We start from the raw sequence: 27,344 nt of genomic DNA on the forward strand, positions 1-27,344 counted from the left end.
CCCAGGCACCTGGAGAATCACTCCTCCGCGCAAGACAACAAGAACCCGCGGCCTGGTCAAAGTCCCTTTATTAAGGATTATCAAGCTGTACACGGTCCTCACCCTGTTCTCTGTGAGTTCGGGCAGCATAATTCACTCTCCCAAAGCGGACCGGAGCTGGGTGAGGGCTGGGCAGAGAGTAGAGCTGAGTCCCAGCATGCATTGCGGCAGCCCAAAGTCTAGGGCGAGCCCATGGCCCTTCCATCACCTTCCAAGGGACAGCAAGATGTAGGCCAGAGCTCTCTTGCTGGGACGCAGGCAGCCGAAGTCACAACCCAGCTCTGTCTGTCCCATGTGCAGGTGGTGAGGGGTACAAAAAGCAGCAATGGGGGCCCAGGAAAGCCTCAGTCTCCCAGGGCCCCGTCCTAAAAGTTGGAGAGGGCAGCAGAGACTTTCCCATTTTTCTCTTATAGGATGACCTTCTTTCTTAGTGTCACAAGATAGGTAGAGGGAAGCTGGGAGCAAGGGCCTTCACCCCAACGTAAAGCAAAAGCTGAACAGAAGGGGAGCAAGCGAACAGAAGGGGAGCAAGCAGCACACACATGCCAGTGATGTGCAGGAAGTAGGTGAGCTGGCTCCAGAACTGGGCAAGAACTGGGGGTGAGGTAAGGGCCACAGCCTGAGCTGCTCGTCTATTTAAGAGTGAGGGATAGACTGCAGGGGTTGAGGGTCCAGGCCCAACCTTCCCACTTCACAGTTGGCACAGATTCTCCCTGCTTGGCAGCTTCTGCAGTGGGCAGCCCTCAGGAGACTTGCAGGGGTGGGTGCAAAGGTGGCAGTACGGGGGCTGGGCTGGGAACCAGTTTCTAGCACCACACTCCGAGCCAAGGGGGTCCTGGGGATGAGGCTAAAGTCCTGTGTGCCCCTGGTTTCCTAGGCCCCAAATTCCTCTCCTGGGGCTGTGGCAAGCCCAGTGTTGGCACCTCCCTTGGCCAGGCACGACACACAAACACCACACACGTGGAGCCAGGCAACACTCAGAGGAGCCCTCCTATGGCAGGCAGATGGGATGGCAGGGCAGCAGTGGCCTCCATCCTAGGACATAGGGACCCTCCTCAGCCTTGTCTATACCTGTGGAGGGAAAATGATTGGTAATGGAGATTGTCTTCAGCTATCTGCTTGCCAATAGAGTCCTGGAGGTAAGGAGAAAGGAAAGCTTGATTCTTGGGGAGGTAAGTGAAGGAAAATTCAAGCTATGGACTTTGTAGTAATTGAGGGAAGAAAGGAGAGTGTATTTTGTTTTTTGGGGTTTTGTTGTTGTTTGCTTGTTTTTTAAAGATAGAATCCACCTCTGTTGCCCTAGGTAGAGTGCCATGGCATCATAGCTTACAGCAACCTCAAACTCTTGGGCTCAGCCTCCCAAGTAACTGCTACAGTGCCCATCACAACACCCAGCTGGTTTTTCTATTTTTACTGGAAATAGGGTGTGCTGTTGCTTAGCCTGGTCTCGAACTCCTGAGCTCAGGAGGTCCACCCACCTTGGCCTCTCAGAGTGCTAGGTTTACAGGCATGAGCCTAGCCAGGGGAGTGTATTTTGGAGGACAAGGTGCAGTATCTTTACACTATGGGTGGTGACAACAGGGAGAGCACACTTTGTTTCACATGAAAAGCTGTTACCTCAAAAAAAAAAGAAAAAAGAAAAGCTGTTACCTCAGCCTGCAAATTACTACTTTGGACATTTGTTCTCTGCCAGAAGAGCCCGGAACCTCTTACCTTGTGCACCTGGGGGGGAAGCTCGTCCTCCGAGCCCTCTTCAGGCACGGGCTCAGGGTGCCTTGATGCTGACTGCCCATCTTCAGCCCAGCCTCCAAGAGGTAGCCGAGAGAAGTGAGAGGGAGCCCGGGGCACTGTGCCAGGATCTAGAGACAAGTAAGCATATTCTCACAAGAAACAGAAATAACCATGAGGAAAAGGGTTAGGGGCTGCTCAGAAATTTGTAGTTGGGCCCGTTCCCTCTGACCTCTTTCTTCCCTTAGAGAGGCCCCAGAAGAACCACCCTTCCCTGAAGGCTCTGTTTCCTCCTATACTCCCATTGGATACCTGTGATACCCCCATAGCGCCTCTGGAACCCCCCGTGCAGTGCGGTGGTCTCAGGAGCTCCAGGTCGGGGTGCTGCACAGGGATAGCTGGCAGAACGGGGGATAGGCTGGGGGGCCCGGGCACCCTCTGCCCCCTCTTCAGGGGCACTCTCCCCACTCTCATCACTCTCCCGGCGGTGCCACACATGCCGCTCAGGCTCAGCCTGGGCCTGCTGTTTGTGGAGCTGGAGAAGTCGGAAGGGGGTTTTGTTAGTGAGGAACAGATGGATGTCTGTCTTGAACAGCTACCCCCACCATGGTATCAGCCAGGTCTCATTTATACCCCTTCACCTAGAATCCTTACCCAGAACACCTAACACATTAGAAGTGTATAACACACTTTAATGGTTACATTCTCAGCATATCTCTGGAAAAACCCTTTCTGTTGTAGATTGTAATGGCCTTCATTTTACCTATTCATTTAATTAAGAACAAATTTATTTGTAGTTGCTTAACTGGCCAAAAAGATTAAAAATTTAAAAATAAAACTGCTTGAGGGTCTAAGTATCAGACACTCTGTTAGATGTTAGAGGTACAGCAGTAATGCCAGCCCTGTGGGGCGTATATACTGGTGGAGATGGGGAGGGTAAGCAATAAACAATTTTTGTTTTAGAGACAAAGTCTCACTTTGTCACCCTTGGTAGAGTGCCATGATGTCACAGCTCACAGCAACCTCCAGCTCTTGGGCTTAGGCGATTCTCTTGCCTCAGCCTCCCAAGTAGCTGGGACTACAGGAGCCCGCCACAACACCCAGCTATTTTTGTTGTTGTTGTTGTTGTTGCAGTTTGGCCAGGGCTGGGATCCAACCTGCCACCTTTGGTATATGGGGCTGGCACCCTACTCACTGAGCCACAGGCGCCACCCAATAAACAATTTTTTTTTTTTTTTTTTTTGTAGAGACAGAGTCTCACTTTACAGCCCTCGGTAGAGTGCCATGATGTCACAGGACTCACAGCAACCTCCAGCTCTTGGGCTTCCGCAATTCTCCTGCCTCAGCCTCCCAAGCAGCTGGGACTACAGGCGCCCACCACAACGCCCAGCTATTTTTTGGTTGCAGTTCAGCCGGGGCTGGGTTTGAACCTGCCACCCTCAGTATATGGGGCCTGCACCCTACTCACTGAGCCACAGGCGCCACCCTAAACAATTTTTTTTTTTTATTAAGTCATTTGTACATAGATCATGAATACATTTATGCCATTATGGGATTCAATGTGTTGATTATTTGTACGAATAAACAAATTTTTAAAAAGCATGTCAGATGGTGCTAAATGTTATGTAGAAAAATGGAACAAGAAGATTCTGGAGAATGGGCAAGGGAGGCTTTTACTGAGAGTGGTCAGAGAGTTTCAGGGAAAAGGTGACCAACCGCAGAGACCCAAAAGAGGAGGGAGCCATCTGTATACTTCAGGGAAGAGGATTCTAGGCAGGGAAAACTATGTATGTTGAAAGCCCAGGATGAGATACGCTGGGCTAAAAAGGAAATTAAGAAAGTATATATGAGAATGGAGATTGCAGAGAAAGTAAATGGCAGAGAAGAGATTGGAACCCTGAGCTTGCTCCTCTGCAGCAAAAGCCCTCTACCCTATTTGTCAGCTGCCCACTCACCTGGTGCATATAGAGAGCATGCAGGCTCATCTCAGTGGAAGCATATTCCGACAGCACCAGGCTTTGTAGCTGTCCTTCCCACACACTGCTCCCGGAGCTGGCTGTCCTGGCATCCACTCTGTCCCTCCCAGCACAGACAAGACAGTAGTTGTCAACATTTCTGAGACCCACACAAGATGCCCTCCCATCTTGGACCACCTTTACTCACCCAGAGCCTGTCATGGTGCTGTGAGCCCGGCCAGTGGGGGCCTGCCCGGGCTGCAGAGGGGAGAAGGAGCGCAGGGCAGAGGCAACTTCAGCCCTGTGTCTGGAGCCCTGCAGGTCTCTGGGCAGAGGGGGGCCCCGGCAGGATGAGCCAGCTACCACATTGGCAATAAGGCTCAGTGGCTATGAAAGAAAGAAAGTGGTGGGTAAAATTCTCAGGGCAGGAGTCTGGCCTCCAGGTCCCTCAGTATTCTGAACCTCAGGACATAACAGAAGAAAACTTTTCACCCTAGGCCCGATTCTCAACTCCCAGCTGCTGCCCGTCATCTCCCAGTCCCAGGAACACACCTCAGACTCAGATTGTAAGGACTGGATGGATGTAAAGAGGGCATTTTCAGGAAGTAGACTCCCTTGGGCAAGGCCAGCAGCTGCTCCGTCCCGCTGAACTTGCTCCTTGAGGAAGCCTAGGAAGGCTGTGCTCTCACGTGGTGGCTGCCAGCCAGGGTTGGTGATGGCAAAGTGCATGAGTGACAACTCTGTCTTTCCATCCTCAGCTTGCTGATACACAGAGGCTTCTGTCTGCCCACCAGATAGCCACTGCACAAGGGAGACCACAGTAAACAGAACTTTCCTCTTATAGGAACCCTCCCCTGCACCCTTCCTGTTAGGGACAAGCCTTTGTCCTGGAGGACAGAGACTGCAATGCATTGTTGCATCTTAGCCAAGGGCCCCGGTGTTACCCTAGGAGTGGCCACATGTTGGCCAGTTGCTTGTACTGTGCCTTTCTCAAGGAAGCTTGGCCATGGGGACAAATTAAGCCCAAAATCCAGCCCAGGCTTCTAAGCAGTGTGTCTCTGATACAAGACTACCTTTTTGTGACTTGTTGGCTAAGAAGGGATGACTTTTTGCAGCTTACCCAAAGACACTGTGTGTGCCAGCATTATCCCTGGCCACATGCCCTGCTCTTCTACCAGTACCTGGGGATGACCATGCTGGCGAACATCCATTTGAGCAAAGGAGCAGGTATCTCCAACACCAACAACCTCCACGGTGAAATTGCGAAAGAAATCTATAATCTCCAGGGCCCGGGGGCGCAGGCAGAATATGAGGATAAGTGGGGTGACAATGGGACTCAGCAATTCCTCCAAGATGAACACCTAAAAGGGAAGGGACTAAGGTCACAAGACAGTAGAAGGGAGGCCAGCCCTCATCACCAGGCTACTAGCCAATCTCTAACAGGCCCTAACTCCAACTCCACTCACTGCCTTGTACTGGAAGAGCTGGGCAAACTCGTCCCGGGTCTGCGAGCGGTGGGCATTACCCTGCCAGTGGTCAGGCATGTAGTGGATATGAGCGAGAATCACGCGGAGCAGCTGCTCGGGGCAGAACACCATGTGCTGGTCCGGGATAAAAGACCTAGTAGGATCAATGTCATGGTGAGATGTAAGCTTTTCCCCGGAATGCTAGTCTGCTTGCTTCCACCTGCTGCTTTGGCCTACCTGCACACGGTCACGGTGACCCCCAGGAGTGTGACGGTGGTGAGGACGTGTTCCACAGCCAACACATCTTCATCGTAGATGGTGAGGGCAATAAGCACAGCCAGGATGGAGCCAGCAAAGAAGGCTCCATTCTTGGCCAGCAGTGTCAACAAAGGTGACAAGAAGCAATTCATGTACTTGGAAGCGGGCTTGTAGCCTCGATTGAGGCGGGACTGCAGCTCATGCTCTAGCTCATTGAAGTGGCGGAGATAGCAGCGGCCATAGAGTGACCAGCAGCGTGCTCCCAGGGCCCCTGGCTCCCGTTTCAGCACCTCAGCATAGCTGAAGAAGGCATAGAGGATTTGCCAGATGAGGATGAGGGGGCATAGCAGGAAGTTAGCGATGCCAATCCACAGGATGCGGTTGCTGAGGCGCTGGGCCAGCTCTAGCCGTTGCCCTCCACGTTTGTACTCAGCCTTGAGGCTCCATTCATTGAGAAACAGAGAGCCAGGGCCCCAAAAGAGGATCAGCTCAAAGTTGTACTTGAGGCCACGGGTGAAAAAGACGGCCTCCCCAAGGCCAGGCAGGCGGAAGCGCAGAGGCAGGAGGGATTTGTTAACCAGTGCCACCATGTAGTTCTGGAAACGAAGGATGCGGTGGTAGATGTCCAGCTCTGTCAGCTCACGTTTGTGGATGCAGATCTGGTGCTCTTTCTGGGTCTGCACTATCCGGGCCTGCACTTCCTGCCATGTGCAATATGGAAGAGCAGACTGCAGGGTGGGGTGGGGAAAAGACAGGTATGGAAAGTAGGGTTATTGCCTCGGCCCCTTGCCCTGCATGAGATTTGAGGCTCAGGGTCATGTACCAAGCCGAGTGGAGATGCTTCAATGACAGGTAAGGTCACCTGATACCCAAGAATAAAACTATCCCTTCTATGATATCTTAGGCTGTGGGCTAACTGCCCAACTTCCAATCTTACCATGGGGATGCGCAGAGCATGCAGGTAGAAAGAATGGATTTCCCAGTAGCAGCAAATGTTATAGATGAACTTGATAAGCCGATGAATCCAAAAGACACCAGCAATAACCAGGATGGTGATAAGGGAACCATTTTCCTGAATCCTGGTGGGGAAAAAGAGAGGAGGAGGGTGGTCCTTGAGGAAGTTGTTTGGCAGACATGCTACTGTTCTGAAGGATTCCACTAGGCTGAGTCTGAGGCTGTGTTCTTGGGCATGAGTCGCTGCCTCATACTCTACTCCATTCCCCACCTCCTAACACAAAGGTTCTCAACCTTCCTAATGCTGCAGCCCTTTAATACAGTTCCTGTGGGTCACAACCCACGGGGTGATAACTGCTGTCCTAACAGAACTACAGGCTCTACTTTCCTGACTTGTAGCCCTTACCTGGCACTACAGACTTGGGCGGGCAGAAAGGCATCTGGCAGAGTGACCTTGATGGGTTCAGTAGGGTGAAGACTGTGGTTCACCATCTTGTTGGCAAATAGGATGTCATAGTCTACACAGCTGACCAGGAAGGTGGTGAAGGCAACCACAAAGAGGAACTGCCTAGGGATTTGGGAAGAGGGGTGAAGTCTAAGAGTCAGAGAGGCACCAGTGAAATAAAGCAGGAAAAGAGAAGTCTGGAGTGGCAAAGCAAGACTGTGGAAATGGAAGGGGCTGGAGAACTCCCAATGGGCTCTCTCTCTACCTATAGGACCTTCTCAGATGTAAATCAGCTCCTATGGTTTGCTCTTAGCCTCGGTGTCACGGAATTAGCTTGCTTTTCTCATCCCATAGTAATCTCTGCTACCACTGGATGCTTTCAAAGGTTTTAACATTGTGGTCTCTCCTTTCCAGTCCCTGATTTCCTTCTGAGATAGTAGTTAGAAGACCTTTAGGGACCTGAATTCTTTCTTTTCTTTCTTTTTTTGAGACAAAAGTCTTCCTCTGTTGCCCAGGTTAGAGTGTAGTGGTCATCGTAGTTTACTGCAAGCTCAAACTCCTGGGCGCAAGTGATCATTTTGCCTCAGACTCTTGAGGACCTGGGACTACAGACATCCACCACTGCACCCAGCTAATTTTTCTTTTTTTTTTTTTTTTTTTGCAGTTTTTGGCTGGGGCCGGGTTTGAACCCGCCACATCTGGTATATGGGGTTGACACCCTACTCCTTTGAGCCACAGGCACCACTCAAATTTTTCTGAGACAGTCTCACTTTGTCACCCTAGATAGAGTGCTGTGGATTCACAGCAACCTCAAACTCTTGGGCTTAAGCAATGCTCTTGCCTCACCCTCCCAAGTAGCTGGGACTACAGGTGCCTGCCACAATGCCCTGTTATTTTTACAGATGTGGTCTCACTGTGGCTCAGGCTGGTCTTTAACCTGTGAGCTCAGGGCAATCCACCTGCCTTGGCCTCCTGGAGTGCTAGGATTAAATTTTTCTGTTTGTAGTAGAGATGGGGTCTGAGTGGCAGGCTGATTTCAAACTCCTGAGCTTAAGCAATCCTCCTGCCTTGGCCACCCAGAGTACTAGGATTACAGGCATGAGATATCATGGCTCCCTGGCCTTGAACTATTTTTTCCCCTTTGGTATAATACCATATGGCTTCTCTCTCCTAGAAAGTCTCTATCCTGCAGCAGACCAAAGGTGCAGCCAAAACAGAAAATGGGCTTTTATTCTGGAGGCCGAGGAGAGTGGATTGCTTGAGCTAATGGGTTCGAGACCAGCCTTAGCCAGAGAGACTCTGTCTCTACTACAAATACAAAAAACTGGATAGCTGGAGCCCAAGAGTTGGTGGTTGCTGTGAGCTATGATGTTGCCATGAGGAGGCAAGAGGATAGCTGGAGCCCAACCTGCCATCCTGGCTATATGGGGCTGGCGCCCTACTCACTGAGCCACAGGCACTGCCCAAGCTTTTTTCCCTTTGAGACAGAGTCTCACTCTGTCACCCTGTGTAGAGTGCCATAGCATCTCTTAGGCTTGAGCCTAAGCCTAAGCAACCTCAAACTCTTAGGCTTGAGCAATCCTCTTGCCTTAGTCTCCCAAGTAGTTGGGACTACTACACCTGGCTAATTTTTCTATTTTTAGTAGAGACGGGGTATTCCTCTTGCTCAGGCTGATCTTGAACTTGTGAGCTCAAGCAATCCACCCACCTTCTGGAGTGCTACGATTATAGACATGAGCTGTCATGCCCGGCCAGGAAAGCTTTTCTCATAAGAAAGGTGAAGCTGTAAGTTTTGTTGCCACACACAGTGCCTGAACCTATAATAGTCTGTAGAATTTTAAACCTGGGACTGAACTGAGTTGGCAGGTAGGGCTGGGGTGAGTGCTAGGAGAGCAAATACTAAAATGTATCCTTCCCTACATCATCTGTTCCTTCTTGTACTTACATGAGCTCAAAGATCTCCCCAATGAGCATACATGTGAAGCCATTCTTTTGGTGTAGGTTATAAACGTGTAATTGTTAAGAAAAAGTGGTCAGTAAAGATGGAAGAACATAGACTTTGGTGTCATACACCTGAGCTTAAGACCTGGCATTGTGGCTTTCTAGCTGTGTGACTTTGGCCAAGTTTTTTTTTTTTTTTTTTTGAGACAGAGTCTCACTATGTTGCTCTCAGTAGAGTGCTGTGAGGTCACAGCTCACAGCAACCTCAAACTCTTGAGCTTAAGTGATTCTCTTGCCTCAGCCTCCCACGTAGCTGTGACTACAGGTGCCTGCCACAACGCCCAGCTATTGTTTTGTTGCAGTTGTCATTGTTGTTTAGCTGGCTGGGCTGGGTTGGAACTGCCAGCCTCAGTGCATGTAGCTGGCACGCTCTACCCAGTGAGCTACGGGTGCCACTCTGGCCAAGTCTTTTAACATCTATAAGCTTTGTCCACAGTAAATTAAGAACAATAACACCTGTCTTAGTTCTGTGTTAAATACATTTGAAACAATATATTTCAGAATGAGGTAAAACATACTATGATTATTAACATTTCATCAAAAAGGAGAATCACCCTCCTTATAAATTAACACCACAAGTACATTTAGATACGAAGCTCTCAGTAAATGTGGGTTATCATTATTTTTGATGATCGTTATTTCACCAGCCTCTTTCAGCCTCAGGATGCGCTCCATTGCCCCTTCTCGGGATTGGAGTCAAACTTACCCAACTTCCCATCAGAGACCTGGCTTAGAAAGGGGCTAAAGATCCCAGAGCTCCACCACTGACACACAAAGGATATTCGAGAGAAGAAGAGGTCAAGGTTTTCAATGTGGTGCCAAGGTGCTGTGGGCATAGGAACAGATATGTAAGAGCCCTAAAGGGACACAAGCCCCTTGCTCCCTCAATGTTTCTCCACCAACTCTCCCTCACATCCCAGCTCTAGCTGTCTTGTCCAAGAACTCACACTTGCTCCCCTCAGCCACATGCACCAACAGGTCTTCCTCCCCTGGGGGTGAATCACTGTAGGAAGCCTCTAGGCGCTGGTATTCAGTGTCAAACTGTGCCATCACCAACGGCCCCCTGTCCACTTTGTCAACCTGCCAGTGATGAGGAAAAAGAGACCCTGGTTCAGAACCAGGTGCTGCCTGCCTACTAAGCCAGAAGGAGTAAGAATCCTTGGGCTTAGTCTCCACTACCAGTCTCTTTAGCTTAAAGGCAGAGGAGAAGTAACCTGTAGAGTGCAGCCAGTTCAGAATTTGGGAGGCCTCAACTCTGGTTTGTCTTTTCCAGAGCCTCAACTGGGTGTTTACTGAGGATGTCCTGGCCTGAAGCCAGAATCTGCCCCAAAGCCAGAATGCCCCTGGGTGGGAGCAGTTTCATATTCTATTCAATGGAAAGAGGGGTCCCTCCCTGTCCCTCCTTGGGACAACTGTGGTCTCCCAAGAGATTAACAGATTGGAAGCACTTTGTAAACAAAGGTTTTAGATAAGCACAGGACCCTACCAGCTTCATGGACAGTGTCTGCTCCACTCCAGCTGTCTATGCCCTGGCTCTGTAGCTGCTGGAGAAGGTGTCAGGCCCCAGAGAGTGCAGAGTGGGGACAGAAAGGAAGCACCCCCACACCCCACTAAGAGGAGGCCCAGCTCGGGGCAATGGGAAGAGACACCCTGCCACCCTAGGACTATAAGCACTTCCTCTGGCTGTGCTATCCAGGGCCACTCATCCAACTCTAGGGTCCCAAGAAGTAACTAGTAGCGCTGCCCCAATGGAGACTAAAGACTAAATTTGTACCGGCCTGAAGCCAGGCACCCTCTCTAGATTGTTTCTCTACTGCCCCACCTCAGCCTCATAAATTAGGCATGATTTGCAGGGTCCACAAAAACCCCACAGAGTCTTTCCTGAATAGGACCTTTCTGATCAAACCCTTTCCTAGCACCAAAGACCCAGCATATGGGCAAAGTTCCCGGATAGGAAATCCTGACCAGGACAGTGTAGATCCCAGATTCTGGATGAATGTGTGGGTCCCTGTAAATCCCTGGAGCCAGACATGGTCGAGATGGTACTCACCTGTCAGTGCAGACCCTGGGGGCCGTGGATTTCGGTCCAGCCTGGCCCTGGTGGGATTCCCTTGGTTAGTGAGAGCCCTGCCTCTCAGAGAAGTCACCACTCATCGGGTTAGTGTGGACCCTGGGCCCATGAAGCCCTGGGTGGCCGGGCCTGGACTCAGGGGATCCTGCGGATGTTGGAGGGTTCGAGCCAGTGCTACAGTTGATACCCTGGGTGGGCTGGGTTGCCTCCCTACACCCAGCCACCGCGACTCGAGCCCAGCGTGCCCTAGGGTTGCCCAGCCCCAGGCCAAGGGCTCAGCTCCCAACAGCGGACAACCGAGCGCGTCCCCATAGCTCGCGCGCGCTCCTGCCCGCGCGTGCCCGCTATCAAAACATTCTGGTTGCGCGCCCCCGCCCCACCCGCGGTGCTCCTTCCCCCGTTACCGGCCGCGAGCTCCCTTGGAGCTCCTCAGGCACTCCTGGCCAAGCCCGACCCGGGCCCAGGGATTCCAATGGCCAGTCTCACGTTTCACCTCAGGAACAGCAACCCGTGTGATTCCAGGAGCTCTGTGGGCTTATCTGGGATGGCCCGGCCCGGAGTGCTAGGCCCGTCGTCTGCCACTCACTGTCACCCGCAGTCAGTCTGGCCAATGAAAGTGGGGGGTGGAGACACGACGGCCAATTCCTGGCTTCGGGGCGGGACTAAAGGATTGAGGCGGGTCTTGGGCAGTCAGAGGACCAATAGTGCGCTCTACGTGGGGCGGGGCTCAGGTGCAAGCACTGCCGGTTGTCCTCTTTGCTGCTCCGTAGTGACGGGGATTGTTGTGGTGTTGCAGAAATCCGGCCTTGGAACTGAAGACGTGCGTGCAGCTCGGTTCTTGGGACATTTGGTGCAGCTTCTGAGGGCGGGGGCGAGTTGACGCAGTTCAGTCTTTGCTTGTCGCTCGGGTAACGAAGAGGAGACGATTAGGCAATCTCAGGGATTTAAATTCTGTTGACCTCGATTTGGGACCTGGACGTCCCCCATGTGAGCCCAGACTGGGCCTGGAGAAAGTGGACTGGGTCAGGTATTTACCCCACAGCTGACTCTTGGCCGCAAGTTAAGAGCCGAGGTGCCCTGCGGCATGGTGGAAAGCAACTCAAGCGGACAGGAGACGCAGCAGTAGCATCTTGCTTTAGGGAGCTCTTGTTTCTTAAACCCTTCTGCTCCAGGAGCTGCTTTTAAGTAACTTCTGCTCAGCCATGTTGCCAGCTCCACCTCTTGCATCGGTCTCTCTGTTTGACCTCAGTGCGGATGCTCCAGTCTTTCGGGGCCTGAGTCTGGTGAGCCCTGCGTCCGAGGAGGCTCTTGCCCGGACTCTGCGTACTTCCTGTTCAGGTACGCGGGAAAATTTGGGCTGGAGCCATGGGCAACGTTGACAAGGCTCTTAGGAGTTTATCGCTCCTCCAGTTTAGGAGCTAGCGTTGACTAATCTTTATGTTGGATAAAATTTGTTTTAAATTCACTTAATCTCTGGGTATTTCCCAGCAAAACCCCTCAGCTGTTTCCAAACTACCTTCAAAAACGCTTCAGAAGGGCGGCGCCTGTGGCTCAAGGTGGGTAGGGCGCCGGCCCCATATACTGAGGGTGGCGGGTTCGAACCCGGATCCAGCCAAACTGCAACGTCTGTCGTGGCGGGCGCCTGTAGTCCCAGCTACTCGGGAGGCTGAGGCAAGAGAATTGCCTAAGCCCAGGAGTTGGAGGTTGCTGTGAGCTATGATGCTACGGCACTCTACCAAGGGCGATAAAGTGAGACTCTGTCTCTAAAAAAAAAAAAAAAAAAAAAAAAACACTTAAGAATTCCTAGGTACATTTTCCAAATTCCTAGATGTAGTCTAAATTTAACTGGACTCCAGTCAAATCATTCCTTTTTGTCGAATATAAAGAAGTTTATTATTGGTGTTTTATAACTTCATTTTGTCTTTGGCTATGTGTTTTCTTGCACTTCTCTTCAGACAAACTGCACACTGTTACTGGAAATGTAAACTAAAAAAAAGCATCTGGAAAGTAGTTTTGTAGAGTTAATTTTTTTTTTTCTTTTAGGCCGAGTCTCACTTTGTCACCCTCGGTAGAGCGCTCTGAGCATTATAGCTTACAGCAACCTCAAACTCTTGGGCTTAAGCGAGCCTCTTGCCTCAGCCTCCTGAGTAGCTGGGATTACAGGCACCCGCCACAACGCCCAGCTATTTTTTTGAAATAGAGTCTCACTCAGGCTTGGGCTGCTCAGGGCAATCCACCGGCCTTGGCCTCCCAGAGTCCTAGGCTTTACAGGCATGAACCACCCCCACTCCCAGCCCTAGAGGTTAAATATTTTAAATTTACCAGATATTATTTTCTATAGGATTCCACTAAACAAGCTCTTTGGTTAACTTAAATACATTATTTATATTCATTTTACATATACCTTTCAGGAGCATTTTTACTGCATAAAGTGATTGCTGTATCATTTATTTTGTGATTATTAGATTGTAAATTCCTTGAAGGACAGGTTATGCCATCTCTTTCTTTTGTATCCTCCTCTGCCTTGCATATCAGACACTGATTATAATTCCAGGCACTGTGAATTTAGGTTCCTTTTCTATCTCCAATTACTCTTTCCTTATTTAGGTTCAGGGGAGAGGGAAAGCCCAGAAAGAAAACTACTAAAAAGTCCTATGGATATTTCAGAGAAGTTATTTTGTTCAGCCTGTGACCAGATCTTCCAGAACCACCAGGAACAGGTAAAAAGCTAGGGTACAGAGGTAGATGTTAGAAACAAAAGTGTAATGATCAGTGGGGAGAGATAGGCATTTGATGTCTTAAATTAATAAAGGTCCATGCTTTGACTGATGCAGTTAGTGTTATGTGGTCATACTTCCTGGAATTCTATTGTTTGTCTTGGTTAGTATGCAAGGGCAGGATGGGGCATATATCCACCTTTTGCTTCCTTTTTTGTCTTTGTACCAGAGAGAACATTATAAGCTTGATTGGCATCGGTTTAACCTAAAGCAACGTCTCAAGAACAAGCCTCTTTTGTCTGCCCTGGATTTTGAAAAGCAGAGCTCCACAGGTGATGAACGATGGGAGGACATGGGGGCAGAAGGCCCTACCTAGTTTAGTAGGTTGAAGAAAGATCAAAGATTGGGCGGCGCCTGTGGCTCAGTCGGTAGGGTGCCGGCCCCATATACCGAGGGTGGCGGGTTCAAACCCGGCCCCGGCCAAACTGCAACCAAAAAATAGCCGGGCGTTGTGGCGGGCGCCTGTAGTCCCAGCTACTCGGGAGGCTGAGGCAAGAGAATCGCTTAGGCCCAGGAGTTGGAGGTTGCTGTGAGCTGGGTGAGGCCACGGCACTCTACCGAGGGCCATAAAGTGAGACTCTGTCTCTACAAAAAAAAAAGATCAAAGATGTGTATCTCATGTTGCCTTCAGATGATCTTTCCAGCATCTCAGGTTCAGAAGACTCAGATTCGGCCAGTGAAGAGGACTTGCAGACACTGGATGAGGAAAGGCCTGAATTTGAGAAGCCTTACCGATCCCAAGGCTTCTACCCTCATCGGGTTCTTTTCCAAAATGCCCAGGGCCAGTTTCTTTATGCCTACCGCTGTGTCCTAGGCCCTCACCAGGCAAGTGATGGTACAGATTATGTGGTCAACCCTGGCCTTTTATATAATCTAAGAGGAAGCTTAGATTTCCTCTTAGTCCAGTCCATTTCTCACTACTTTCCTTTCTTCCTGTTGAGTGTGGGTATTACACTTGACAACAGTCTTAGATTGAAACTGGCCTGTATCTTGGAAATAAAGTATAATAGAATTAAATTTAGAAATAGATAAATCTCAGTTTGAATTGTGGTTCTATCACTTCATCTTGACAACCTCACCAAGCCCCCAATTTTTTTATTTACCAAATGGAAACAAGTCTCAGATTGTTGTGTTAAATGTGTTAATGTAGATGAAGCACTTAGCACTGACAATTGGTTTCTTGCTCTTATTGAATGCAACCGATAGAATGTTTTTGCTGCTTCTTTGTCATGTAGGTTCCCCGACAAGAGGCAGAACTGCTGCTACAGAACCTGCAACGTGGAGGTCCCAGATACTGCGTAGTGCTCATGGCTGCAGCTGGGCACTTTGCTGGTGCAGTATTTCAAGGGTAAGAGGGTGCTGTTTGGGGGTAAGGATGCAGTGGAACCTATTAGCCTGGGAGCACCAGCTGATCTCCATTACTGAGTCTGTGCTTTCTACAGTAGAGAAGTGGTGACACACAAAACGTTTCACCGCTATACAGTGCGGGCCAAGAGGGGCACAGCTCAGGGACTTCAGGATGCCCGAGGTGGGGCGCCACATTCTGCTGGAGCCAATCTGAGGCGCTACAATGAAGTCACACTATATAAGGTGAGTTAGGCCTCCCAGATCTGGTGGTCCTATAATCCATACTTTTTTGCTTCTCAGTTCAACTCATTAAATACGACAGTAGGACTCCTATACCTTCCAATTTTTGTTATTTCTGGGTAGACCCAAGTAGAATAGGGATCCCAGGAGTCTTAGTCCTCTTTCTCCCTTTATGTTACCTTCTACCTCCCACTCCTTGCATATGATCTGTGGGCCTCTTTTTTTGGTTGGAAATTTAAAAATAGCTAGTGAAGATATGCAGGACTGAGGTACTCTCTCTTGTAGGATGTTCGAGATCTACTGGCAGGGCCAGACTGGGCTAAGGCATTGGATGAGGCTGGGACAATACTGCTGCGTGCTCCCCGCTCTGGCCGGTCCTTGTTCTTTGGAGGCCATGGGGCACCCCTGAAAAAGGGGGATCCCCGACTTTGGGATATCCCCCTTGTCACCCGCAGACCCACCTTCCAAGAGCTACAGCGTGTGCTCCAAAAGCTGACAACCTTGCATATTCATGGTGAGCCTTTGAACCAGATCCTCAGATTCTTTAGACTTCCCTATACTCTCCAGCATAAGCTTCAGTTCTCATTTGTATACTCAGAGGGTTTTTTAGCTCTTGGACTGCCGCCCAATTACATGTTCATTGAGAGAAACCTGGGCTGGCTTCTCCTTAGCTAAGTTTGAAAAAGATATTGTTTTATGGCAGGAGAAGACCCTCGGGAAGCAGTCAGATTGCACTCACCTCAGAAACACTGGAAGACAGTGACAGTGGAGAGGAAGAAAACTACTAAGGCAGAAAGAAGAAAGGCCCCTGCTGATGAAAATGAGACACATGGACAGAATGAAGAATCTCAGAAACATGGTTTGAGTACTATCTGGCAACTGTCAAATGTATTTGGGTTTCTGTCCTAGAATTTCAGTGGCAAATTTCCTACTCTCATAACTGACCTATTTCTTTATTTATAAATGTCCTTTTTTTTTTTTTTTAATTTGAGACAGAGTCTCACTTTGTTGCCCTCAGTAGAGTATCATGGCGTCATAGCTTACAACAACCTCAAACTCTTGGGCTTAAGAGATTCTCTTGCCTCAGTCTCCCAAATAGCCGGAACTATAGGTACTTGCCACAACGCCCAGCTATTTTTCTTTTTTTTTTTTAAGAGATGAGGTCTTGGGGCGGCGCCTGTGGCTCAGTGAGTAGGGCGCCGGCCCCATATGCCGAGGGTGGCGAGTTTGGACCCAGCCCCGGCCAAACTGCAACAGAAAAATAGCTGGGTGTTGTGGCGGGCGCCTGTAGTCCCAGCTGCTCTGGAGGCTGAGGCAAGAGAATCGCGTAAGCCCAAGAGTTAGAGGTTGCTGTGAGCCATGTGACGCCACGGCACTCTACCCGAGGGCAGTACAGTGAGACTCTGTCTCTACAAAAAAAAAAGAAAAAAAAGAGATGAGGTCTTGCTCTAGCTCAGGCTGGTCTTGAGCCCCTGAACTCAGGAAATCCACCTGCCTCATCCTCCCAGAGTGCTAGGATTATAGGCGTGAGCCACTGAGCCCAGTCTATAGATGTCCTTATAGTACACTCACATACAGTGTCTGTTTAGAAAATTGGGGTATTATAGCAATTTCAGAGACATGTTCAGTGATCTTTCCAGATCTCCTATTATCTCTTTTGTTCATGAATGTTTCCTGAGTACTTAAAAGAATCCTAGCATGGAGTAGGGATCTCTCATAGTTCATCTTTTATCAGATGCTGTGGTTCTGAGCTAAGGGCTACTTCATGCTTTTCTCTGTTGTGCATCATTCTAAGGCTACTTGCTCATATGTATAGTCCAGGAACTTGTGCCTCTGCATATCTCCTTCTTAGCCTGTCCTTGTCTGTGCTGAGAGCCTCATTTCTGCATGTGATAGAATGGACTTAGCTATTGATGTGCTACTTTAACTGGCTGGCAAAATAAAAGCACTTAATTTCATTTCAGGATGATCTGGATTATCTCTTTATAGACAATTATTAGGCATCTGAGGTAGCCCAAATACTTCCACCCTCTACTTATTCCTTCAATGGATTTCACATCAGATTTTTTTCCTAGGTTCGGAGTCAGAGGGAGAAGATGGTTTCCAGGTAGAGTTGGAGGTAGTAGAGTTGACACTGGGGACCCTGGATCTTCGTGAGTTTGAGGTATTGCCCAAGCGAAGGAGGAAAAGAAGGAATAAAAAGGAGAGAAATCAAGACCAGGAGGCTGGGGTGAATATGACTCTTGCCCAGCAATTGGAAGAAGATGAGCCTTTCTCACAGTCAGCTCAGGCAGCTGCAGCCCCCTTGGGCCCTTCACTGGATGACTCCAAGTCCCCTGGTCAGCCAGAGCCCTGGGATGTGCTTCTAGCTGCTTGCCGAGCTGGCGATATTGGAATGCTGAAGCTCCAGCTAGCTGCTGGCCCTGAAGACTCTGGAGTTAAGTCTCTGCTCAGTGCCCCATTGGGCGCTAGTGGCTTTACTCTTCTGCATGCAGCAGCCGCAGCTGGAAGAGGCTCAGTGGTTCGTCTGCTGCTGGAGGCAGGTGCTGACCCCACTGTGCAGTAAGTAAGGGCATTTGGGGTCTAGAGAGGATAATTTGGAGGATGAAGTTGGTATTAGCTACTTGACAGTATTCTGTTGGTCTGGTTGGGTGATGTTCAGGCAACCTGAACCCATTTTTTGGGTTTTTGCACCTAGAGATTCACAGGCCCGGCCACCTTATACTGTTGCAGCTGACAAATCAACACGTAATGAATTCCGAAGATACATGGAGAAGAATCCAGATGCCTATGATTATAAAAAGGCTCAGGTCAGCTGGAAAGGAAGAAGCAGAGTGGGAAAGCGTCGAAAATCCTGGCTAGATCCTTACTACTTCCTGGTAGTTTTATCAAGGATAGCTTGTGTAATATCTTCCAAAAATCCTCCAGGTACCAGGGCCACTGACACTAGAAATGGAGGCACGGCAGGCTACACGGAAAAGGGAGCAGAAAGCCGCCCGGCGGCGACGGGAGGAACAGCTTCGGGAGCAGCGGGAGCGGGAAGAGCACGAGCGAGAAGAGCGGCAGCGATTTGCAGCCCTCAGCGACCGAGAAAAGGTGAGGCTGGAGGTTTTCTGTTCTATAGCGAGGCTTCCTTAGAGGTCTACTCCCTTCCCCAGTGTGTGGCTACCACTTCTTGGGCACCCTGTTTACCACTGGGGCCTCGTGCTTAACACAACTTCTTTTTCCCTCAGAGAGCTCTGGCTGCAGAGCACCGACTCGCTGCCCAGTTGGGAGCCTCTTCCCCTCCAATCCCTGATTCTACAGTCCTCAATGCGCGGTATGGGCTGGGGGTGAGTGAGTAGGTAGACTACACTGTTGTAGGGGCCATTTTGGGCAAGTGTAACCTACATAGTGTTCAGAAAGGTGGTTGAGAGGATTTGAGATGTTCTGGGAACCTGGGATGTTTCTGGGGTACTGTCCAGCTATTTTTCTTTCTGTTGTTCAGACGCTGCTGGAGTTGTGGGGCATCCCTCCAAGGCCTCGTTCCTTTTCACTACCTCGACTTCTCTTTCTGCTCCACACGTTGCCTTCAGGATCATCGCCATCGGGCAGGGAGGCCCTCTTCCTGATCTCTTACAGCTCCACCTGGCACCAGCTCTAGGCTCTGAGAGGGCATATATTTACACCAGCCCTAGGTTTCTTCTTTTCCATGAAACCAGGGCATATAAGAGTGAAGGACACTCAGGAACCAGGGGAAAAGACAGGGCCACAGAGGTGTGTGGAGCTGGTACTATCTCTGGAACTTTAATCACAATAAACTTTGGCAAGGAATCTGCACTCGTACTTACATTCAGAGGCATTCAGGCCATTGGTTCCTTATGGTCACCGTGGCCAGGACCGAGGGATCCTGCCCACTCCAAGAGTTACCTTTCTTTCAGTGCCCACTTAACTCCATTGGTTCAGAGATACTTGGTGTATCTGCTGAGAGGTAATAGACATATGTCTTATGCAAGGTGCTATTGAGTATAGGCTTATCCAAAAACAGGATTTGGGGCTGCGCAGGCACATTTTCTAGCTCTAGCAATGTGAGTTTGTTGAGGCCTCCCCTAGGAAACAGCAGGGGTCTTGGCACGTAGAGGGTCTGTTGTGGCCCCTGCTTTGTCCAGTACCGGCCCAAGTTAAACCCATTGATCCAGACTTGGCCCTGAGAGGTGAGAGGGGAGAGCAGAAAAAAAGAATCAGCTTTCTAGGGGAGTAAAATTATCCCCTTTTGAATTTCTAATCAGAGGATACTTTCTGCTTCCCCTCTCCACTGCCACTACCCCCACCCCCAGCTACCACAATTAGCAATACCTTCGTCCATCCAGGTAGATAAAGAAATGTGTCCCCAACAGGGCCTAAAACTGGAAACTTTGTAGAGTAGAAGGTGGGGCCAGAAGGAGTTTGAGGTTGTGAACTTTTTGGCAACTGGAGGGGAAACCACCACTTTACAAGGTTATCAATTTTCAGAGGGAACATCATCCACCTGGTAAGGATTGTTTGCCCTAGAATGGGTGGTTCTAATAGGCCCTGTAGAGAAGGGAAATGAAAAGGCATCACTCACTAAGCTCTATGGCCAAACTATACCTAATCAAGCCTTGGGATGCAACTAGGCAAAGTTAGCTCACCTTGAAGTCACTTCTGTTAGACCCAAAACTGAGTCTACCCATGTTCTCTAGCAAGATATCCAGTCTGGCTCCTAGATTCCCCATCAAAAATACTTTATGTCTCATATTTCGTTCCAAAACACCCTGGAACACCTGTGGATAAGAGATAGGATTTATGGGCCAGGTGTGCTGGCTCACAACTGTAATCCTAGCATTCTGGGAGTCCAAGATGGGAGGATCCCTTCAGCTCAAGAGTCTGAAACCACCCTGAGCAAGAGTAAGACCCTGTCTCTACCAAAAATAGAAAAATTAGTTGGGTGTTGTAGTGGGTGCCTGTAGTCTAAGCTATTTGGGAGGCTGAGGCAGGAGGATCGCTTAAACCAAGGAGTTTGAGGTTGCTGTGATCTAGGCTGATGCTACAGCACACTAGCCTGGGCAATGGGGACAGACTCTGTCTAAATCAATCAATTAATCAATAAAATAATAAAGCAGTGAATTCATTAAAAAAAGAAGAAATAGGCTCAGCGCCTGTGGCTCAAGTGGCTAAGGCACCAGCCACGTACACCTGAGCTGGTGGGTTTGAATCCAGCCTGGGCCCACCAAACAATGAGGGCTGCAAACAAAAAGTAGCCAGGTGTTGTGGTGGGTGCCTGTCGTCCTAGCTACTTGGGAGGCTGAGGCAAGAGAATCGCTTGGGCCCAGGAGTTGGAGGTTGCTGTGAGCCATGATGACACAGCACTCTACCCAGGACGACAGCTTGAGGTTCTGTCTAAAAAAAAAAGAAGAAATAGGATCTATGAAAGGAAGGGCTCAACATCAGCTCTGAGTGGCAAAGGCATGAGAAACCACATTAGGATACTTATTTGGTGGGCAAAGAAAATGTAACTCATTTGTTAGTACTCATCCTTTCTAGAACTCTATACTGAATCAAGCTCTCCCTCATCCCAGCTTATCCCTGGACCCTCTGCATATGTGAGCAGGCAGTTGGGAAAGGGTAAATATGGGAAACTTAAGGCTAAGGGGTGGTGGGGAAAGGAGGAAATTGGGGCTCACAGTTAGCCTGGAATTAGATTCTCACCCCATCCACCATCACATAGGCACGGTCATGGACTCCATTATTTGGCACCCAGAGTGGTGTTGGCTCAAAAATGGTATGGGTCAGATAGGTCCGATACAACATAAAGCCATGGTCCTGGGTGTGGAAGAATGAGTACTTAAGATGAATTGAGAGATAAGCAAGAATACTGGGGAAGATAGGAAGCTGGGAGGTTGCCTTCCCTACCAGATGTGGGTTTATGCCTTACCTGTTTGACAGCCTCAAAGGTCATTGGCAAGATTGAACTGATGGGCCCTTGGGGGCATAGAAAGTCTAGGAAAGCCAGCAAATCCCCATCCTATTAGAATAGGGGGGCAAGAATCAGAATGAGAGAAAGATTTCTGGATAGAGGATAGGAGAGGATAGACTATTTGAAAAATAAAGGGTTACTATCTGAGAAAAGATGGAGAGGAACTTACCAGCTGCAGAGTCAAAGGTCCAAGATTCATCTTGGGGCTGGGGGGAGGTAAAGGTCCCAAGGGAACTTCCTGGAACTGAGCCCAAATTCTCTCAGGAGCCATAGGAAAACCAGAGAAACAACACCTATTCCAAGACCCTAGAGCAGGTTCTTAATCTGGGCCCCAGGGAAGGGCCTGAGGGGTCATGAAGACCTATAATTTCATACACACGTGTTTTTTTCCCACATAGTCCCATGAGTGAGTGGAAAATGCTTCCATGGGATGCTCAGAGGGCTCTGTAGGCTAGTCAACAACTGACCAATTTATGGGACCCCTTTAGAATTTGGGCCCCATATTCTCCCCCCACCTCAAATTAATAAAAGCCTTTAGAGTTTAACAAAGTGGTAGGGCACCTTGCTGATGATATTTCGAAGAGCAAAAAGTTTAGGTGTGGGGTCCCCTGCTTCGGATATAGGTGCATCGTAGTCATAGCTGGTAGTGATTGGAAGGAAGCGTCCCTTCTCATCAGCACCTGAGGTTGAGCCAATTTAATTAATTCAACATAACTTTTGGATGATAGGCACTAAGCAAAGAGCTTCATGCAGAGAATTTTGCAATCAGAGGGCGCAGTGGTAGCCACATTCACCTTCTAGACATTTTAATTCATCTAGCCCTTAGATTCTAATTCTTTGTTTCCTCCCTGCTTCTGCCCCAGAGACCATCTAGACTCACCATTCCAGTATCCAAAGTTGGTGCCACCATGGAACATGTACCTGAAGTGGGGGTGGGGTGTAGATAAAAGCTTACTCATTGAATCTTAACTTTCATCCCCAACTCCCAGTTACAGATTTAACCCCAGTGTCTTCAATTACATGTTCACACTTGCTCCCAACTTGAGCATTTTCTCTAGTCCTCTGATTACAGCTGGAACAGAGCGGGTAGAATGATTCTGGCCCCAGTAATCTAGCCAGCCTGTGTAGTACTCAGAGTTCACCTAGAGTGAAGTGAAAGGAGCTGTAAGTGAGACAGAAATTGAGCTGGACACATTCCGATCCCTGATTCTTCTTTGATTTCCCTCCTCTCTGGCCCCTCACCAATGGCCCATGGGGTTCATACTTCCGAAGCAGGGTAAAGATTTTGGTCATATTATCAGCTGCACAAAGGAGGCAAAGGAAAAAGATAAATATCATAGAAGACATGTCTCCTCCCCCTACTCCACTCCCAACCCTTGCTTAGAAGACCTGGACCAAAATCTATAGTGGTATAGACTCCCTGGAGGGAGCCACATTTGAGTCCTTCAGGCCCATCTGTGGTAAAGAGCAAGATTTTATCTCCTAGTAGTGCACGGAAGAGCCCAGCCAGGTGCCTCATGTAGCTGAAGTCGCAGGCCTTGTAGCTCCCATATTCATTCTCCACCTGCCAGGAGGAAGGAAAAATGGAGCCGAATAATGAGGTAGAGGTCAAGGACCCCTTGTACTGCTTTCTCCTTCCCCAGCCAATCTCCTCCTTGTACCTGAATGCTAATGATGTTGCCTCCATTGTGGTAGAGCCATGGATATATCTTGGGCAGCAAGACTTTAAACCATGAGTCTACCGCATCAAGGAAGTCTAAAGGAAAGAGCAGCGCTTTGCACATTAGGAGCCACCACCACCAGCATAGCCCTCATCCCTAGCGTCCTTACTAGTGACTTGAGTGCTGCCTATACTCTAGGCTGCTGTTTCTGTCCTCACACACAAAGAAATCTTGTCAGAAGATAGTCTTAACCCTAAGCATTTATATATTTGCATGTCAATGAAATTTGAACACAGGAAATTTTTAAAGTAGTGTTTCTTAAACACATAGCACAGACCTATAATTATATAATCAACTCATACCTGATAGTGCTATGGAAGGGAAATTCACAGAAATGAAGAAAGTCTGACCTGTATTCTGATGTAACTGAAAGATCATCACACAGGTTGAGCATCCCTAGTCTGAAATGTGAAATGTGCCAAAATCTGAAACTTTTGAGTACTGATATGATGCCATGCTGTTGAGCTTTCTGTTCCTCATGCCATGTTCTTTCCCATCTCTGGGGGCCTCAGAATATACTGCTCCCTCTATCTGGAATGTTCCTGCCTCACTCTTCACCTTCCCAGTGTTTTCTCTTCCCTAGAAGTCAACTGAAATGTTACCTTCTCAGAAAAGCCTCTTTTTTTTTAACCCTCCTAAAGTCAACCTTCAAGAAAAGCCTTTTCTTGGGACTGCAAACTAATACAGAAGTATGGAGAATCCTCAAAGAACTCAAATTAGACCTCTCGTTTGACCCACAGTCCCTCTACTAGGCATCTACCCAGAATAAAAAAAATTATTTAATCATAAAAACATTTGCACTAGAATTTTTATCACAGCTCATTTTACAATTGCAAAGATGTGGAAACAAGCTAAATGCCCATCAACTCAGGAATGGATTAACAATCTGTGGTATATGTATACCATGGAGTACTATTCAGCCCTAAGAAAAAATGTAACTTTACATCTTTTGTATTAACCTGGATGGAGATGAAACACATTCTTAGTAAAGTATCACAAGAATGGAGAAGCAAGTATCCAATATGCTCAATTTTATTATGAAGCCAGTACATAATCTAACACACCCACACAGGAGAAAAAATTCTATACAAGTCAGTGGAAGGGGGAGCGAAGGATGGGAAGAGGAGGGGAGACTGGTGTGCTCCCACGTAAAGGGCACAAAGTGAGAGTATATGGCACAACTTTTGGGCGTGGGACACAACTACAAGAGGGACTCTATCTAACAAATTCAAATCTTGTGACTTGGTTGTTTGTACTCTCATAACAACCTGAAATGAAAAAAAAAAATAATAATAAAAGAGCCTTTTCTGACCACCCTACCTAAAAAGGCCCTTTCTATTATTCACTTTCTCAACTCCTTGTTTATTTTCTTGCATATTTTTTATAGCTTGCAACAATCTTATTTATAGGGTTTTTTTGGTTTTGTTGTTTTTTTGGAGACTGTTCCCTGGGTGACATACTTCTGTATTGAGCCATGGCATCATAGCTCACAGCAACCTCAAATTCCTGGGCTCAAGAGATCCTCTTGGCTCAGCCTCCTGAGTAGATGGGACTACAGACACCCACCCCAACACCCTGCTAGTTTTTCTGTTTGGTAGAGACTGGGTCTGGCTTTTGCTCAGTCTGGTCTCAAACTCCTGAGTTCAGAGAATTCATCATTCGTCTTGGCCTCCCAGAGTGTTAAGATTACAGGCATGAGCCATGGCACCCAGTCTAACAGTAAATATCTGAATGAAGACCTACAAGTTGGGAATGGTCTTGTCTGCTTTTGGTACCCAAATGGTTTTGTTGTTTGCTTTTTTCTATGTTAAATCTTTTGTCTCAACTCACCTGGATCTGAGGTTCTCAGATGAATGTTAGGGTTTCGAAGCAACCAGGATGGGAGACCACCCTGAGACAAAACAAACATAAAGACAGCAAGGAAGCACAGTAGGTATTGTGGTTTGGGAGTGGGTGAGGTAAGAAGGGAGGAAGCTGTATATAGTGCTGGAAATAGCCCTTGAATATGGGCAAATGAGAGTAGTCTAGGAACTGTACATAGGTAGCTTTGGTTGTGTCCCAGCTAACTCACCATCTCCCACTCTGCACAGATGTAAGGTCCTGGTCTCAGTATGACCAACAGGTTCGCTATAGCTGCCTCCTTCAGAAAGGCAATGAGGTCCCGGCTGCCATTAAAGTTAAAGACCCCAGGCTCTGGCTCATGGTAGTTCCAGGGCACATAACTGAGAAAGGAAGAGGTTAACAGGGCCCAAGGTGGGGAGATGCCAGGAAAGCCTAAGGGCTCAGGCCTATTGGGGATCTTCAGCAAACGACTGGGAGGTCCTAGCCGGCCCTTTCCTACCCTTGCCCTAGGAACCCTGGAGCTCTAACTCCTCTTCAAACCGAGACAATCTTTCTTCCCCATCCCCTTCCTAAGCGGGTGTTAGGAAGAGCAAATCCCACCTTCCCTCCACTACTCTCGCGAGCACTTCTTACAACTGAACAGCGTTGAGACCGCTCAATCGCATCTTCAAAAGCCGGTCTGCCCAGAGCACACGAGGCACCCGGAAGTAGTGCAGGCTGCCAGATACATAGCGGAACGGGACCCCGTCCAGTAGGAACCTGTCATGATCCGGATCCACTATGAACGACCGAGTGTCTGCCTACAAAGGGAAAGAGATGATTCTCAGCAGAAATCTGAGTGAGGTTCAGAGTCTGTCAAGGGCAGAGAATATGGAACAAGCCTTGCCGATGTTGTTGCTGAGTTCCTCTCATCGGCCGGATCTAATGCCACCCTACCCTACCCGGCCGGCCAGTTCAACCTTCTCATCTCACCTGGGAAAGCAGCAATGCCAGGAGCGGCAGCAGCAAGGAGGGAAGGCAGGGCGGCTTCTTGGGAGCCATGGCGCTTACGGGGCTCCTCTAGTTTGAGACCGCTGTCCGACCATCACGTGTCGGATTCCTGGGAGGGAACTTCAGCGAACAAGGGGGCGGAGACCACCTCAAGTTGCCAGGCGGTTAGCCTGAACTTTGTCTCCAGCCTGCAGCCACCCGCTACTCTACTAGTTTGTAAAATCCTCTACAATACATTTCGCTACTCAAGGTGCAGTTCAGGAACCAGCTTCATCAGCGTCACCTGGGAGCTTGTTAGAAATGCAGAATCTCAGATCCTACCTCAGACCTACAGAATCAGAATTTGTATTTTAACAAGATTCCCAGGTGATCCTAAGCACATCCATAATTGAGAAGTACTGCTTTACTAGTCTGAGCTCCCTGAGGGTGGGGAGTGCCTTGTTCATCTTGAGCACAGGGCCTGGCACACAGCTGGTTAAATCTAGATGAATGTTAGAACTAAGGGGTAAAACCAAGTTCAGAACCAAGGGGAACCGTCAGGAAATCTTCAAGGTGTTTAGGAGTGTGGAAAGAGGAATTAGGTTACAAGCTGGACCTTTTTCCTGGAGAGCCCTCTTTCGCAAAAGAGCCCATCCTGGCCATTCCATCTTCTTTGGAAGTGCACCCTTCTCCTACTTGCCTAGGCAAGAGATGTCAAAGACAACTGCTTGGTGCCAAGGCTCAGAAATTTGTGAATTTCCATAACCTCCTGCCTTTCACTGTCCCAAGCCTGGGTATGAGGGTCAGGGTAATAATAATAATTATTATTATTACAGTTTGGTGACACTTAGGGTTATTGCATCAGATACTATGCTAAGGACTTTACATCTCACTTAACCTTCAAACAACTCCATGAACAGATAATTATTCCCATTTTACAGATGAGGAAACTGAAGGACAGAAACATTCAGTAACCTGTCCAGTGGTAGTAAGGTTACACAACTACTTACATAGAGCTGAGATTTGAACTAGTCAGTCTGGCTTCACCGTTAGTGGATTTCAACCTTAGATTCTCTTATACATACTTTACAGCTACGAAAAGTGAGGCTGAGAGAGATTTAGTAACTTGCCTGAGATCACACAGCTAGAAGTCTGGTTCAAGACCCTGAGCTCTTAATCACTGAGACTAGAGGTAGTGGGATACAGGTATACAGGTCAGAGCCTCAAAGATTGTTCGGGATAAAAGCCCTAGGAGTCCAGGCTGTAAGCACCCGCCCCTTCCTGGAACCCCCTGGGGCTGGACAGTAGTCAGTCGCTTTCTGGCCCCAGCGCGCCAGAGGTATGAGGCCTCCTACCTCTGACATTGGGAGATGGAAGTCCTGGGGGCCTCGGGCCGAGCCCGGCTTTGCTCCCCTTTGGCGCAGGTGCCTGCGTCTTGACCCCTAATGAAGGCCAAGTAGGGAACCCTTACCCGGGTCGTGGGACCCGTCCACCCCCACATCATCCGGACGCCCAGCGGTTGCTAAGATACCGCAGGCCGTTACTCCGGCGCGGACT

The 27,344-nt window shown here is 48.8% G+C and overlaps 3 protein-coding genes across 16 annotated transcripts; 1 reads left to right on the forward strand and 2 right to left on the reverse strand.

The window, feature by feature from the left end:
- Positions 1–52: 52 nt before the first annotated feature.
- ATG9A (autophagy related 9A) lies at positions 53–11,488 on the reverse strand. Of its 7 annotated transcripts, none has more exons than XM_053597014.1 (17): positions 11,411–11,488; positions 10,897–10,943; positions 10,333–10,390; positions 9,794–9,926; positions 9,629–9,672; positions 8,791–8,855; positions 6,807–6,968; positions 6,384–6,525; positions 5,426–6,174; positions 5,189–5,342; positions 4,904–5,083; positions 4,275–4,523; positions 3,931–4,109; positions 3,723–3,840; positions 2,080–2,302; positions 1,753–1,898; positions 53–1,110 (listed from the first exon to the last, which is right to left on the reverse strand). In XM_053597014.1, exons 3-17 carry the CDS (start codon positions 10,339–10,341, stop codon positions 1,105–1,107), a joined length of 2,559 nt encoding a protein of 852 aa, XP_053452989.1. In that variant the 5' UTR covers positions 10,342–10,390; positions 10,897–10,943; positions 11,411–11,488; the 3' UTR covers positions 53–1,104. The 7 variants fall into 7 exon arrangements, with proteins under 7 accessions (XP_053452989.1, XP_053452988.1, XP_053452986.1 ...); XM_053597013.1 differs by having other exon boundaries at positions 11,322–11,459; XM_053597011.1 differs by having other exon boundaries at positions 10,897–11,062; positions 11,322–11,440.
- Positions 11,390–19,094, forward strand: ANKZF1 (ankyrin repeat and zinc finger peptidyl tRNA hydrolase 1). Of its 6 annotated transcripts, none has more exons than XM_053597004.1 (14): positions 11,390–11,788; positions 12,090–12,255; positions 13,525–13,637; positions 13,864–13,966; positions 14,326–14,519; positions 14,930–15,042; positions 15,137–15,284; positions 15,567–15,795; positions 15,985–16,146; positions 17,357–17,843; positions 17,980–18,091; positions 18,210–18,377; positions 18,515–18,613; positions 18,769–19,094. In XM_053597004.1, the coding sequence occupies exons 1-14, from the start codon at positions 11,390–11,392 to the stop codon at positions 18,922–18,924; spliced, it is 2,649 nt and encodes an 882-aa protein (XP_053452979.1). In that variant the 3' UTR covers positions 18,925–19,094. The 6 variants fall into 6 exon arrangements, with proteins under 6 accessions (XP_053452979.1, XP_053452981.1, XP_053452980.1 ...); XM_053597006.1 differs by having other exon boundaries at positions 15,985–16,140; XM_053597005.1 differs by having other exon boundaries at positions 15,140–15,284.
- GLB1L (galactosidase beta 1 like) lies at positions 19,044–27,329 on the reverse strand. Of its 3 annotated transcripts, none has more exons than XM_053597021.1 (17): positions 27,143–27,329; positions 25,791–25,917; positions 25,452–25,618; positions 25,048–25,198; positions 24,807–24,867; positions 22,917–23,011; positions 22,645–22,819; positions 22,498–22,556; positions 22,276–22,397; positions 22,136–22,176; positions 21,817–21,935; positions 21,425–21,499; positions 21,214–21,303; positions 20,988–21,101; positions 19,931–20,062; positions 19,617–19,832; positions 19,044–19,467 (listed from the first exon to the last, which is right to left on the reverse strand). In XM_053597021.1, the coding sequence occupies exons 2-17, from the start codon at positions 25,857–25,859 to the stop codon at positions 19,198–19,200; spliced, it is 1,956 nt and encodes a 651-aa protein (XP_053452996.1). In that variant the 5' UTR covers positions 25,860–25,917; positions 27,143–27,329; the 3' UTR covers positions 19,044–19,197. The 3 variants fall into 3 exon arrangements, with proteins under 3 accessions (XP_053452996.1, XP_053452997.1, XP_053452998.1); XM_053597022.1 differs by having other exon boundaries at positions 25,791–25,928; XM_053597023.1 differs by having other exon boundaries at positions 25,791–26,098.
- Positions 27,330–27,344: the final 15 nt, after the last annotated feature.

Source organism: Nycticebus coucang, chromosome 7 (assembly GCF_027406575.1).
Source record: "Nycticebus coucang isolate mNycCou1 chromosome 7, mNycCou1.pri, whole genome shotgun sequence".
NCBI lineage: Eukaryota > Metazoa > Chordata > Mammalia > Primates > Lorisidae > Nycticebus > Nycticebus coucang.